The sequence below is a fragment of the Sus scrofa genome, chromosome 5 (assembly GCF_054392235.1).
Source record: "Sus scrofa isolate SSC_HxYL_T2T_F1_AM1 chromosome 5, Sscrofa_HxYL_maternal_Yorkshire_Landrace_v2.0, whole genome shotgun sequence".
In the NCBI taxonomy this organism is placed as follows: Eukaryota; Metazoa; Chordata; class Mammalia; order Artiodactyla; family Suidae; genus Sus; species Sus scrofa.
In genome coordinates this window covers 6,399,249-6,414,747 of record NC_139387.1, presented here as the reverse complement: position 1 = coordinate 6,414,747, position 15,499 = coordinate 6,399,249, and the positions used below count along the sequence as shown (strand labels likewise).

Genomic DNA, 15,499 nt, shown 5'->3' with positions numbered 1-15,499 from the left:
CCCCTTCGTCCTCAGCCCACTCGGGTCTCGGACTTGGGACGAAAACATGCAATGGATGGCCCCAAGCTGTGCAAAGCCTCATTCAGGAGGGAAGGAATGCCGACAGATACCTGAAGTCCAGGCTCTTGTTTGACTCTGCCCCCTGCTCTGAGACTGACCCTACAGCCTCCTCCCTACTCCTGGGGGTCCCTCCCTGCCCGAACACTGCCTAGCCAGCCTCCACCTGGAAACTTCCCAGTTGGAGGGTCAGGCTCGCCTGAACCCTCTTCACCCAGCAGCCTATCATTTTCCCTTTCAGTACCATTCGGAAGAAGAACGTGTATGAGCATTATGACCAATGGGCAGATGTGAGTTACTCTTGGGCTCTGTGGCCTTGGACTAGTCACTTCACCTCTCTGAGCCTTGGTTTCCGCCGCTGTCAAATGGGGATAAGAGGACCGCACTCATAACGTGTTAGGGAAACGTAAAGACGCGTGCATAGAGGATTCAGTACAGTATGAGGCACATATTAACCATAGCTGCAGTTCTGCGGTGTGGACACACAAGCAGCCTGCGGCTCAGAGAGGTTGGGTCACTGCTCAAGATCCCACAGTGGCCAGAGCACAATAACCGGGAGCCCCCTCCTCTTTGATCACATTAGCTTCTTCTGATGGTCTCTTACGGTCTCATCTGTGAGAATCCTGCTTCTCCTACCACACTGTAAGGACTGTAGATTACTTGGGGTTTTGTTTGTTTGTTTGTTTTCCCCTCTCTCCTAAGCCAGCCCACTCGAAAAATACTTACAGAATTGAATCAGTGGTTTCAATTCCAGGAGCAAAATTAATCCTTTCCCCCCCTCCCCCAGCTCAGAGATGCCTTTTGGAAACTCTGTGTCACTCCCCTTATTACAAACTCCTCTGCCCTCCTCCAGGCGCCTGGGCCACTCCGGGATTACAAATGGAGCCTTCTGCCTCTAGGTCACTGGTTCTGCTACCATCTGTCAGCACGGATTGATTGAGGAGACTGGCCCTGCTCGGCAGATCAGTGACTTGTGCAAAGTGAGCCGGGGCATCAGTGCCTTCAGCGGCAGGCGGGTGTCCTTCCTCTCACACGCTGGCTCTCTTGAGCACACGTACAGCCCTCACCTTTATCCTTCAACGAGCCTGGCTCTCCTTCCTCTTGGGAGGAGCCTCCTGCCAACCCCAGCATGCCAAGAGGGAGGCCTGGAATTCCTGAGCAGTGCTCTCCAGGACACAACTTAAAAAAGCCTCTGGTTAGCAGAGCGGGGAACCCCCACAGCATCCTGCAGAGCCTGTCCCAAGCCAGGCACTTTCCCACGCAAAGCACCGACAGCAGGGGTGGCCAGAGCTTTGTGGGCAAGGCTTCATTCCACACTGAGCACCTGCTGTGTGCTAGGCTGTAAGCCCTGAAGGAGGGGACAGAGGGCCTCAGAATCGGTTTTCTGGGGCAAGGGCAGGGCAGGTGTGAAGGCAAGACTTAGCCATGTGGGGACAGGCACCTGCAGTTCCCAGGAGGGCTGGGTCCAGCACAGGGCTAGGGGAAGGAGATGAGGCAGCTGCGGCGGGACCCTCCCAGCCTTGTATCTGTAACGCACTTGGCACATATTTGTTTCATGGGGTCTCACAGCGACCTCTGCTCAGATCTGCCCCCGAGCCCTGCCCCCTCAATCCTCCAGGGTCCACTGGTCACACTGGGCCCTTTGTGACTGTGTCTGTCTCTCCCATAGGACTGTGAGCATTTGCAGGGCAGGTACCTCTGCTTCCTGCGGGTCTCCAGCATCCTATGCAGGGTAAGGCGGCACCACAAGCATAAAAATGAATAATGACGCTACAGCCCAGCGGGATCCAGGCTCACTGGGGAACAGGCACCGTGTGTTTGCAACAACCTGATGAGCTTGGTACCATCATCCCCACTTTGCAAATGGGGCCATTAAGGCGCAGAGAGTTTAACAACTTGTCTCAAGTCACACAGCTTGGAAGAGGCTGAGCTGGGATTTGAACTTGGGTCTTAGCCACCACGTTTCCCAGCCCTCAGTAAACACTGGAAAATGGATGGACACAGCTAGTGAGTCCCAAAGTTTGCAGGCGGATAGGGAAAGAGATGTGAGGGAGAACAGGGATGGCCCCAGCCTCCGCCCACAAGTAACATCTTAAAGCCCCAAGACTGGGCACTCTTCGGGGGTTAGACCCTCAGACTCCACGCCTAGAAGACCGAGGCCGGCCCAACCGGCAGCAGGAGCCATGCATCAGCACACTCGCAACACTGGAAGAGATGGAGCTGAGCAACTGGAGGCCCCTGTAGCCTGGCCACACAGGCGATCACCCTTTGGCCCACTCAGCACTCCTGCTACTAGTGACCGGAGTCTCTGTGGGCAGCCCCTGGCGTGACAAGTCACTAAACTGGGGGCCCAGCCGGCCTCCCTCATGTGAGTCCTTTAGCCGATGATCCGATGGCTCTGAGTCTCGATTTCTTCGTATGGAAATTGGAATAGGCGGGAGGAGGGGCTGAGTGGTCCATCTGCCTCCGAGGAGGCAGGTCCCTTAGGGCAACCCCATTCACTCCTCCCAACAACCTTGTGAGGCGAGGATTGTCATCTTCATTGAGAGGGCAGGAAATGGACACAGAGAGGTGAAGAGACTTGCCCAGGGTCACACAGCCAGCAAGCCGCAGAGCTGGTTTGAGCTCAGCCTTCTGGCCCCAGAGCCCTGGCTAAGTCACTGACAGCACTGCAGGGCGTGAAGGCGAAGATGAAATGATCTAACAACAGTGAGAAAGGCTTGTTCTAAGCACTTCACCTGCATTAACTTGCTTAATTCTTACAACAGCCCTACGAGGAGGCGGATACTATTATCACCTCAATCTGCAGATGAGGAAACTGAGTCATGGAGCAGGCAGGCAGAGGTGCAATCTGAACCCCGGCAGGTCAGGCTGCAGAGCCCCTGCATCGCTTTATCAGGAGACAACTATAGGGACGTTCCTTTCCGTCGGGATTATTTCTGCTTGAAAGCTCAAGACTTTTAGCCCCATCACTGTTGGGCTCCACGGGAAGGCAGTGCCGCATGCTGAGGCATGCTGGGAAAAGACTTTGTTCCATCCTGTTTTGTTGACATGCTCTTCATTTTAAGCCTGAAACCCAAGCTTCCTGCGAAGAATTCAAACGGTGGAGAAAAATGCGGCCATGATACAGCCCCTACTTCCTGCGCCTCCGGTGTCCCCTCAGCTTGGGGCTCCCTGTGTGTCCTCACACTCAACCTTCGCGACCGCCCAAGTAGCCCCCGCCTGACCGCTGAAAGAACTGAACTGCTAACAAGATGCCCAAAGGCACCCAGCTGTGAAGCAGTAGATCTTGAACGTGTCCCCGGGTCCTGCTTGAGAGTCCTGGCTCTTCTGGCCCCATCAGCTGCACCCCCGTGGGGGCATGGGGGTGGGTCTCGTTTGCTGGGCTTTGATGGAAATGCTTCTGCTCATCTTCTGCCAGAGGCTGGACCCATAGGGTCACAGGTCCCAGGGCCACAGGGAAGGCACTAGGACACAGGTGTGACAAGTGCAGCCCTCAGTGTTCCCTCGGCTCCATCTCTCCCTCCAGCGACTCAGGAATGGCTGCCCTGTCACCCAGGTGATTGTCTTCTGGAAGCATCATGCCCTGTGAGGTTCCTCATCACTGCCCTGCATCTCCCCAGGAGCTCACAGGATAACTCCAAGGCACATGTGTGATTCCGGGGAAACAGAAAGCAGCAGAGTCAACAGCTTCTCCAGCTGCCAGCGGGAGCTCTTGACTGCTCTTCCCGGCCCGCCCATCCCTGCAGCAAACTCCTTAGTTACCAGAAGCCCACTTGACCCTACGCCCCCTGGCTAAAAGGTTGTGGGTGGGTCCCAAGTAGCTTCAGAATTCAACTCAATTCCACCTGGAGTTCAAAGCCTTCCTCTGGCCCCAGCCACCTCTCCACCCCCCTCTCCCGCAACTCATTCTGCCTCTTTGCCAGACCAAATGAGTTGTGTTCCCACCATGTACCCATCTGCTACCCGAAGCAGGAAGCCCTACTCTCTTCCCTACAGACTGAAATTATACCCTCTTTCAAATCTTACTCAAACGCTACCACCTCCACGAAGCCTCACCTTCATACTCATCATAAATTCATTCAACAAACGCTGAACGAGCCCTTACCATATGCCAGGCATTGAACCCCAGGGTCCCTGTTGTTGTGGCACTTACAGTCCCATGGGACCATTAGAGAAAACAAATGATCAAATAATCACTTGGTAAGAGCCATGACAGACACTGGTAAGGAAGCGGCCAGGTGTGCAGAGGGTATACAGTGGGACCCGGGGTCCTGGGGGTCCAAGACATTTGAACTGAGACCTGAAGGACAGAGAGGACGATGCCCCGTGATGCGGGTGGAAGAGAGCTCCAGACGTCAGGCACAGCACAGGCGAAGGCCCTAAGGCAGGAGGGAGCGAGTAGATCTCCAGGAAGGAAAAGGAGGCCAGTGCAATTTAAGTGAAATGAATAAGCAGGAGATGCAGCTGGAGCAAGACAGTGCTGACCACGAAGGGCTCGGGGACTCTACCCCAGACGCAAAGGAGGAGCCGCTAAAGGATTCCGAGCGGAGAAGACAGTCAACGTTCATTCATAAACCACCCTGCCGACTGCCCCACGGCTCAGCATCTTCGGAAAAGCCCAGGCTTGGCGTCCAGCCACCCCTGACCCTTGGATGTCTGGTCACTTGGGGGTGGAGTTCTCAAACCCTTCCTCCTGGCCTGAGCCCTTGAGGGCAGGGCTGACCTCCGTTCTCCTGCATCACCCTCAGCCTGTGGAGCTGCTCCAAAAACATCTATGGGACGAACCAACAGATAAGACAAGACACTTACCAGCATTTCCCCTGGAAGGGGCCGGGCTGCCTGAGGGGCCTTCCGCGTTCTCTGGAAATCACAAAATTCAAGGGTTTTAGTGAAGTCACTCCTGAGGGAGCCCCGGAGTGCAGAGCAGACATTCCACTGCTGGCCATGCCCGGGGCCAGCGTCCAGCACGACACCGCACTGGCATCTGCCCGTGACCATGCCAGGAATGACCAGAAACAGAACCGAAAAATCCTAACAGCACTAAGGTGCCTTGGAGTTGAGACAGCACACCTCACACAAGCAGCCTCCCACAGGTCAGCCCTCCTGGGCCTGCTGCAGTTGCTGCCCCATTTTACAGATGAGGAAACTGAGGCCCAGGCAAGGGAGGGTCTCTGGTAAGTCGTCTCAAAGCCAAGACTAGACCCTGACAACAGTTCAGGCTACTTAACGGCCCCCACGGGGTTAAGAAAGCTTTCCAAACATTTCTTTTCAAAGTGTTTTAAAGTGACATATTTCATCAGGATGTCTGTCACGCCAGCAGTGGGAGCCAACACACCAGTGCTCACAGGCTGTTCCCCCTACAGGCAGATCCGCAGATTCAGCCTCAGGCCCTGAGGCTGGCGGCTTAGCCCAGGGCACAGGAGGGGCCTGAGTGCTGAATCCTCGGCTCCCTGGACTTGGTGCTGGCACGCAGCAGGTGCTCAGGAGATGCCGAGTGTCCTGCAGGAGAACCTGAGCCGCTTTGAGGGGTTGACAACAGAGAACATTCCCCCAGCTCTCACGCATGCCAGGAACCCTGCTAAATGAGTTCCCGGCATTAACTCCGGTCATCTTCACAAGAAGCCTCGGAGGTGAGTACGACAGCCAAGCCCACCCACAGGTGTGGAAACAGGCTCAGAACAAGAACCCATCAGCCTACGATCGCCCAGCCGATGGGCGGCAGGGCCGGAATCTGAACCCACACGCAGAGCCCTTTAGGGAACCCCATGCCCTGGCTGAGGGAGGGTGGCAGAAACCACCCCAGCAGAGGGACCAGCAACTGCGTGTCCTCAAGGACCGTGACCGTGAGGGGCGCCCCTCCCCGCCACACCGGATGACCACTCTTCCCACTCCCGATATGTCCCGTGTGGGCAAGCCGGGACAGGCTGGCATGGCTACTACCTCATTGCAGGTTTTGTGTCTCCCCAACCTTCCTCCCCCCACCGCGTGGCCTCTGGACTCCCTTCACCTGCCTGCTACCTATGGGAGCGTTCTAATCAGCCTCAACCCATTTTGGGGAGTAGATGGAGTGTACAAAAGAAAGGGAGGGCAGAGGGCGATGCTGCCTTGAGAGGGCTCCCTAAGCTCTAGAGCCTCAGCTTTTTCAGCTGTGAAAGGGGGGCATTAGCATCCCCTGCATTGGGAGGCTGCATCCACACAAGTGTCTAATCTGTGACCTCACACCTAAGTGCTGATTCCATCATTCTGACCCCAGATGCCCCTTGAGGTGGAATCACCTGTCCCGTGAGCAAGCAGACTCAGGGACATGGGCACCATGGGCACCCATCACCCAGCACAGACACGGCGGAACCAGGGGTGAGCGGTCTGACTCCGAAGCTTGAGCCGAGGAGAGGAGGAGAGGAAAGGAGCCCTGGGGTCTCCATGCAGCTCGGCATCACACAGCCAGGTGTGGGCTGGCTGTGGCTCCCGAGTCCTGTATACGCCCACTCCCAGGGCTCTCCCCACAAACCGTGCACATCCTGGGGGCCGCTATCTCGCCAGGCCCCCTCCGCCCCCTTCCTCAGCCCAGGCGTGGTGTGCTGGTAGGGGCGGGACGAGCAGTGGGAAGGCTGGGTACCGAAGTTTCTCAACTGTGGGCTGATTGCAGAAGGGAAGGGAAGAAAGCATCCTTTCTGGAAAAATCAATGCACAGATGATGCCGCCCAAGTCACAACCTACATGGAAGCCATCCAAGAAAATCAAAGAGATGAGAGAATCGCCACCCCTGAGAGGTGAGTGAGCCTGAGCCCCTATCAGACAGGAAAATCAAGGCCCAGGGTGAGCCCTGCCTGGCTCACAGTGTGTCTATGGGCAGAGTGCCCTTGGCAGTGCTGGGCAGGCCCTTGCTGGTCCTCCACGCCGCACCCCCTGCTGTCCAGTTCCTTCCAGTCTTGCCCACACTAGTGGGAGGCCAGTTTATTTTTTAACCTGTTTGCCTGCTGAGTGCAGTGGCACGTGGGATCTCAGTTCGCAGACCAAGTATCAAACCCTGGCTGCAGCCGTGAAAGCACCAAGTCCCTGGACCACCAGGGAACTCCCCCAGGAAACACCCAATCTCTGGGGCTCTTTGCTGCATGCTTTTGGCTTCTGGGATGCCCTGCCCACCCCACCCAGATCCTTGCAGCTTAGGCAGAGTGAGACCATATTATTCAATAAGCTACTACATGGTTATGCAATTAGAACAGAGCCTGCCTGACTCACTGTAAGTGCTCAGAAATGTTAGCATTTTTTTTTTTTTAACTTTTTTGGCTGCCCCACAGCATACGGCAGTTCCTGGGTTAGGGATCAGATCCGAGCCGCAGCTGTGACCTATGCCACAGCTGCAGCAGCTCGGGATCCTTTCACACACCATGTGGGGCCAGGAATCAGGCCTGCGTCTTGGTGCTGCAGAGACGCCACAAGTCCCGCTGCGCCACAGCAAGAACTCCAGTGTTAGCTATTACTACCAGGCATGACTACCACCCCCATTTTACAGCTAGGGAAATCGAGGCTCAGAAGGATGAAGTGATTGGTCCACAGGTACAAGATGCTAGAGCCTTCCCTCCCCTGGGCTGACTTTTCATTAAGCTAACAGTTGTTAAAGAGCCGTGGGCTGACTGCTTGCAGAGAGTTATCTTCCCTAATCGTCACCCCAGCCAGGAAAACAAAGCTCAGAGTGGGCAGGTGATTCACCTGAGGCCACAGAGCTGCTCCAGGCACCCTCACCCAAGCTGGGGACCAGGTGTCTACTCTGATTCCCTGGCAGTGTTGGCCCCTGCTCAGAGTGGGGCCTGGGCCGGTCCTGGAAACCAGGAGGCTCCGAAAGGAACCCCAGGCTGTCCCAACGCAAGGCCAGCCTGAGAAGCCAGGTTTTGGGAGGGGCTAGAACAGGCCTGCTTTGTGTGAAACCTGCCCACCCTCATCAGGTCAGGCTCTCCCTTCCTCCAGAACCGGCTCCACTGCCGAGCCAGTGTTCCCTCGCCCCCTTCCCCTTCCTGGGCTTCAGCCACTCATGGCCACTGACCTTTTACACCTGCAGCTCTGGTCTTGCTCTTCCTTCTGGTGGGACATCCTCCCCAGTCTTAGCTTGGCAAACTCCTACTCATTTTCCAAGGCCTTCAAAAGGCACCTCCTCTTTGAAGCCCTTCTTGATTGACTTGTCAGAATTCAGAAGAGTACTCCAGGGCGAACTTTTTTGTTGTGCCTCTAGGTTGCTGGCACAGCCACTTCCTTCATAACCACAGCTGCCATTAATTGAGCACTTGCTGTATACAGGCATTGTTGCACTGGCAGTCTCCTTAATTCCCCTAACAAGCCTATCAGGTCACTGATTTTTAAAACTGAAGCTCAGAGAGACTAAGTAACTTGCCAAAGGTCACAGAGCTAGAAAGTGGCCAGTGCAGCTCAGGACTATCTGACTCCAGGGCTCCCGGGATCCATCAGATCGGGGGTATACAGAGGAAGGGGCTTGCTGTGCTTCCCCCAGTGATACATGCCAGGAGGAGGGGCACACAGCCCCAAGTGTGCAGGCTCTGTGAGCCTGGGCTGGGTGAAATGCACTGGCTGGCCACTCGGAACCTTGCCTGGTGCTCCCAGCATCTTGGCCTTGAGGAGACTCTATCCACTGTTCCTTCTTTTTCCACCTGGCAGAGAAGACTCTGGGGCATGAGCTCCTCACACAGCCCTTGGCTCCCCTGCACTGCACTGTGGGCCCAGGACCTGAAGGCAATGCCGCAGGAGCTGAACAAGCCCACCATCAGTTTCCCAAGGACTCTCCAGCTTGAGACACACTTCCCCGTCCCAGGCAGAACTGCAGCTTGTCCTCACATGCCAGGCTCCATGGGGAAAAATCCCCTTTGGGTGGGTTCGCCCGAAGGAAGTATGCCCGTCACCCCTTCTAGGGTGTGAGGCGGGGTGGCTTCCATCCTGGGGGCCTCAGGGGTATCTGCAGGTCTGGATCTGCTCCCCTGGCTTCCAGGCACAGACCGCTATGCTCAGTTCTGGGCACGCACTGGGAGCACCAACAGGGTGCCTTAAAAATCCCTGTAGCCAAGGGCCTGGCAGTGGCCACAGTGCCATCAGCACTGTGAGAGGGGCATGGGGTGAGTTAGTCCCAGGCCATCCAGGTGGAGGGCAGGGGAGGCTTTCTAGAGGAGCTTAACTGACTCCAGAAGGACTTGACCAGACAAGAGAGGTGGTGAGGTCCAGGTGAGGAACCAGCTCCTGGGGAAGGAAGAGTAGAATTTGGGCCACGGCCTGAGGCCTGGGGTGTGACAGGCTGACCCTGGAGGCCACAGCCTTCCCCTGACCCCTCAGAAGAGGACTTCTGCCTTGGTTTCTCAGCTCAGATTTTTCCAGCCATATGACCTGGCCCTAGTAAGGCCCCACCCTCTAAAGACTGATCACCTGCGCCCCTGCCTGAGCCCTGCTGCAGCCCGGGCTGTGGGCTGCAGTTCCTTCCCAGTCCAGCTTGGGCTCAAGCTCTCTGCCCTCATGGGCCCGTTGGAGGAGACAAGATCCTGGACACTTTGCCAACCCCAACCTGGCCACAGAACCCGTTGCCAGCCTCCTGGGTAGATGGGCTGCCACTGCAGCACGGGGCAGGCCCAAGGCTGGCCTGGTATCTTCGAAGCCCCATCTCAGCCTCAGTCCCCAGCTCTCTGTCTCTGGTTACCCTTGGGAAGCAGCTGTGGGCAGAAGTAGCCTCCTGAGACCTTGAGCCACCCAGGCTAAGAGAAGGACGGGACCATGACCCTGGCTGCGGACAGAGAGCCCTAGCAGGGAGGCAGCCAAGATGTGGCAATGGCTGGGGGTCAGGAGAGCAGCCTCGGCCTCCCGCAGCGTGAGGAGGGGGCTGGCGTGCCAGGGAGGAGGGAGGGCCAGCTCCTCCCTGCCATGCCGGCCTGTCTGTCTCCAGCACTTCACTGTAAAAATAAATGGAAGAAGCACACGCCAGACAGAAAAAAGGGAGGGGGGAAAAAGCCCAAACCGCCCTGCACGGGCTCCGGCGGTGGGTTTGGGCCAAGGCCCTGGCCTGGGTTATTTGCTGCTGCTTTTCCCGGGAAGCTACTGGTGCCAAATTTGCATTTACCACAAACAGAGACAACACAATGTCATAATCCTTCTCCTGTCATTCTCCCCTCTCTTCCTCCTCCCACCTCAGACACACACACGCTAACACAAAATGACGGCTCCCTCGACAGCCTGAATGAGCAAAGCTCTGGATCTGCCTCTTAATTGTTGGCGTTTCTCCGGCCTGCGCTCTCCGTGCCCCTCGCCCAACTTGGAGCAGACCACCCACTGCCCCCTCCTTTGTCCCGAATCACCGCTGACAAATGGCCCGCTGGAGGTGGAAGAATATGCCTGGAAATAATGGGGGGGGGGGGGCGTGCAGCCTTTGCCCGCCTCCCGCAGCCCCTGCACCCTCCCCGCTGGGATGCCAGCCCGGCCGCCGCTGGCTGGACCTGAGGCAGGACCAGGGCACCAATGGTGACTCGGCCCCTGGGACTCTGACCCAGAGCCCTGCCCTTCACGCCCCTGCCGCTGCCGCCCTGGCCGCGAGCTCCCGGAGCAGCCCCCGGCACCCCTCCTCTCCCAGCCACCCTCCCGGGCACCGCTCTGAACATCCCCCGCGCTCCCCTCCCTCTATCGCTCTTTATGGCAGTTTCAAAGCTGCAGCCGCCACTCGAGCAGCTGCGGCCTTTGATGGGGACAAGGCAGTGAAGGCCGCCCGGGAGGCCCCTGCCCGCCCTGCCCTGGCCCTGCCTGCCCCCCCGGGAGCCTCGAGCTGGGCAGCGCGGCGGCGGAGCGCCCAGCGGGCACGCCTCGCACGCCAGAGCAAACTTTCGTGACCGGAGGGAGAGGCGCCGCGCACGCCGCGTTACCTTTGCAGCAGCAGCCCTCCTGGCACTTGCTCCAGACCCCCCCCAACGGCCCGGCGACCGGCCCGAGGAAAACAACTCCCGAGCGAGGCTGGGGACAGAGAAAGGGAAAAAGGAGAAGGAAAGGGGGCAGTTTCTTGCCTCTCAGCCTCCTCGCGGCTCCTCCTGCCCAAGCCGGCAAGTGAAGTCACAGGGCCGGGGCGGTGACATCAGCCGAGCCTCTGACATCACTGCCCCTGCCAGATCTCACCTCTGCAGAGTGGAGATGGAGGAGCAGCGGGGAGGAGGGGATGGATGGAGGAGGGAGGGGAGCACCGATCCCTCCATCGCCCTCAACCGCGGAGAGCGTGTGCCAGCGTGGGGAGGGGGGCAAGGGAGGGGCGGGTAGCTCATCTCCGAAGAATATGTTTTATCTCTATAGATAGGGGCGATTATGTGTCTATTTATAATTGGCCCCAGAGTGAATGGCTTAAAAGGGGCAACCGCCCACCGCAGGCGAGAATCACAGCTTACTGCTGGTCTCCGAGCCCACCGAGTAAAAGACAGCGTGACCAGTCCTGAAGCACCTACTGTGTGCAGGAACTCGCACCCAGTACCTTGGGCGCTGATCGAGAAAACTGGTGCAGTTCGGAGAGGGAAGGGGCTCCCTGAGGCAGCGCAGCAGGAAAATGAGCTGGGAACTGAGGTGTGGGCCCAACAGGGAGGGAAAGGACCAGCCAGGCAGTTCAGGGCTTTCTGAAGCCTTTCCCTGGCTGCTGGGTCAAGGCCTTGGGTCTGATTCCTCAGCGCAGGCCAACACCCCCCTGCCCCCTGCAGCAAAGATGGGCATCAATAGAGGCTGGCAGAATGGAGCAGTCCCTGTCACCCCAAATCCCATCTCGGGGGTGGCAGCAGCAGCAGGCAGCTTGCCCTCAGCATGTGGCTAGCAGTACTAGGTCGATGGGCTGAGCACCTACTATGTGCAGTCCCAGCACCAGGCAGTCATACTCCCCCTTACTCCATGGCAAAGCCTAAGAGGTAAGATGGCAAAGCCCTGTGTCAAGATGGGAAAACAGGCCCAAGATATAGTGGGGCCAGAGGCCCTGGTGTCCAGTGGTTGGATTCCAGACCATGGCCAGATCCTTGGGCCTGCAATGCCCTTGGCCTGAGTCTCCTACTCTACAGCTGCCCAGACCATCCCCAGCCTGTTGGGTGCCTGCTGTCTTGAAGTAACCTGCGGGTGCTCTAGCCTCTGCTCTCAGATGAGAGGCCACACAACTCACTCTGCTGTGCTCTCTTCAGCGCAAGACCCCAGTGTGCCAGTCCCACTGCAGCACCCTCTCCCCCCGCACCACAGAGCATCTGGGCTGCTGACCACTGGCTGCCCCTAATTCGGCTCATAACTTCATCTGAGCTTCTGGGCCTGGCATTTGGTGTGGTCCTACTAAGCACCAGGCTCCAGTCATCTTATTTCATCCTTCCCACATCCAGGATGTCAGGGTTAGAGGCAGGACATGAGGCTGTTCCCAGTGTCTAGAAAGTACTTCCCCTTCTCCTGGGCTTTCCCTGCAGCCTGGAGCTAATGTCCCCACCTCAGTTCTCAGGACTCTGGCCATGCTTTGCCCCAGTCCTCCCCACACCAGGACCTGACATGGTGTGGAATCCACACCGGGCACGCAGTAAAGCCTTATAGCAAGTAAATCGATCCTATGCACAAAAGATGTGCATGCAAATGCAAACACCTGGGAGGAAATCCAGAAGAAACATTCCATTTGGTTCCCTAAGCAAACCAAGCTCTCTCCTGAGCCTCCGGCCCTTTGCACGTGCTGTTCCCTCTGCTTGCAACACCTCACCCCACCTCCATCTGTTCTCTGGCTGCATGAAGATCTGCATGAAGAGCATTTTCAGACCCCTGAGTCCAAGCGAGATGCAGCTTTCCATGTTCAAATCCCGTCTTCCCAACTCACTGTGTGACCCTGGACAAGCCACTTGACCCCTCTAAGTCTGTTCATCCTTTGAAGTGGGGGTGATAACAGCAGTTCTGTTGTGAGGGTCTCAGCACAGTGCTGACCCTCGCCACACCCGGCAGAACCTGCCTGCCTCCGCAGCCAGGCTGCTAAACCAACCAAGGAGACAGGGTCTGTTTTGTCTTCCGAGCCCCAGCATGGTGCCTACACACAGTGGGCACTCAAGAAATATGCACTGAGGAAACTAGGCAAGGCTGGCTGACACCGTGAATTGGAGAGTTTTAATTCAGTTCGGCAGGCACGTGGTTTTAAATCTTGGCTCCACCACTTCCTTCCTGTGTGATCACAGGCACATTACTTAACTTCTCTGAGCCTCGGATGCTCCACTTGTAAAATGGGTATAAGAACAGAACCTACCTTATAAGGTTGTCGTGAGGTTACATGAAAGAAGGGGTGCCAAATGCTTAGATCAGTGCGGCCAGAGACAGATCCGTGTTAGCTGCCATCACTATTACTTTATCTGACCTGGGCCTGCCACGTGCCACAGACGACAGAAAGGAGTCTCAGAGAGATGCGCCGGGACAGTGGGAAGGAAGTGGGCTTTGGAGGCGCATAGGCTGGGCTCCAACACAACCTCAGTGAACTTCAGTTCCCACTCTCGAAGCCGGATAATTAACACACCTTACTGCACTGAATGTTTGAGTGGGTAACTGCAGACAAGGAATATGAGTGTACCCAGCACAGAGCCAGGCCCTTGGCAGATACAGAATAAATACAGGTTCCCTTCAATCCCCTCTATAGACACACACGGGCGGTTATTCCATAACTTTTTTGCAAACATCTCGACGGGGGCAACGTAGGATCATAAGTCAGGAGCCCCAGATGCAGAAAAGAGGCTTCGAAGGCTTGGGGGAGGCAGCCTTAAAGGCTTCCTGGAGGAGGAGGTGTGTGAGCTGGGTCAGGAAGGTTCAGGGGAAGGGGGTGGGAGCAAATGCACTGACAAAAGAGTTGGGGCACCCAACGCCCCAAAGGCAAGGCACACTTCAAAGCAGAAACTCAGCAGCGCACTTGGGTGAGGGAGACGCTGTCACCTCTGTTTGGGAACATGAGTTTTTGGTAGCATGGTGACTGAGCTAGAGGGCTCCATGAGCACCAAGCCTCTGTGCTGAGCACGGTGCCCTGAATAAAGGCCCACAGACCAGGACAACTGAGCTAGGTGGGATGTTCGAATCATCTGGCCCAGTCATTCTATAGATGGGGAAACTGAGGCCCAGAGAGAGGAAGGGACTTAACCAAGGTCGCGTGGTAGGACAGTGGCAGAGCTATGGCTTTACCTCGTCTTGTAAGCCCTAAGTCAGAATACTTTTAATACTTTTAATGACAATGACAAGTTTTTTAGCTTTTGTCTTTTTAGGGCTGCACACATGGCATATGGAGGTTCTCAGGCTAGGGGTCGAATCAGAGCTATAGCTGCTGGCCACAGCCGCAGCCACAGCAAACACGGGATTTGAGCCACGTCTGTGACCTACACCACAGCTCACAGCAACACAGGATTCTTAACCCAGTGAGCGAGGCCAGGGATCAAACCTGCGTCCTCATGGATGCTAGTCAGATTCGTTTCTGCTGGGCCACAACGGGAGTTCCAGTTATAACGACAATGACACAATAATGGTACTTACTTGTTGTATGCACCCCTGTCTCAGCTTCTTAGGAACTCATTTGAGTCCCACAACTACCTCCTGGTGAGGGATTACCATTACCCGCATTTTACAGATGAGCAAACTGAGGCCCTGGAAACTCAAATGAGTTGCCGAAAGTCACACCCCTAATAAAAAGAGCCAGGATTCAGCTCCAGGCTATCTACACCACAATACACCTTACTCCTTCTCATCATAGCACGCATCCATTCCCCTATGCATGTGTGCCTCCATCCACCCAGTCAAGCACACAAGCATTCATTCAAGCAACGCTGACTTGCACTCCTACGGTTCCAGGCACTCGGGAGTCAGCGGTGCACGCAGAGCCAACCTCCCGGAGCCCTGCCCGGCTCTCTGTGACCCCTGCCGCCTTATGCTGTGCCCAGCCAGTTTAGAGCTCAGTAAAAAATGTGAAAAGCTTGGTCTCAAATTCAGCTGCTCGAGACCACAGACCACTCTAGTCCTGGGAAAACCACAAACCAACCCCCTTTCAAAGGCCATTATGTCGCCTGCTTCGGAGAGGGGGAGGGAAGATCCAGTATCCATTTCTGGGTAGAATGGTGAGGTGCATGGAGGTCAGACATCAGATCTGGAAATAGTCCACAGGGCCTGAAGCCATCGAGCGGAAAGTGCGACCATTGAGCTCTGCTGCCGCAAGAGCTTCCGACAAGTCCAGCTCCCTGGGCAGGGAGAGGGCAGGCCAGTCACATGCACTGGCACCCCGTCAGATAGCCTCGCTGGCTCCCGGAAGACCCAGACCTTCTCCCGCTCCCAGCAGAGCACCTGCTCTGCTCCAGGCCCACTGTACTGTTCTAGCCTCAAAGGCTGGTGGGTGTGACTGCCCCACTCCCCAGAGGAGGAAAGAGACTCAGAAAAAGGAAGCCCTTCCCAAAGTCAA

The 15,499-nt window shown here is 56.6% G+C and overlaps 1 protein-coding gene across 17 annotated transcripts in view; it reads right to left on the bottom strand.

Moving 5' to 3' along the window:
* TCF20 (transcription factor 20) overlaps positions 1-15,499 on the bottom strand; it is a 187,781-nt gene that overhangs the window by 99,126 nt on the left and 73,156 nt on the right. For 4 of the 17 annotated variants that reach the window (XM_084955137.1, XM_021091435.2, XM_084955154.1 and 1 more), the window contains exon 2: positions 4,870-4,920. The exons of 6 other annotated variants lie outside the window; for them this stretch is intronic. In XM_084955137.1, coding sequence (XP_084811263.1) covers positions 4,870-4,875 — 6 coding nt within the window. In that variant the 5' untranslated portion in view covers positions 4,876-4,920. Of the gene's footprint in view, positions 1-4,869; positions 4,921-10,961; positions 11,306-15,499 lie in introns of those variants that run through there. 7 more of the 17 variants (XM_084955138.1, XM_084955147.1, XM_084955139.1 and 4 more) reach the window with 6 other exon arrangements.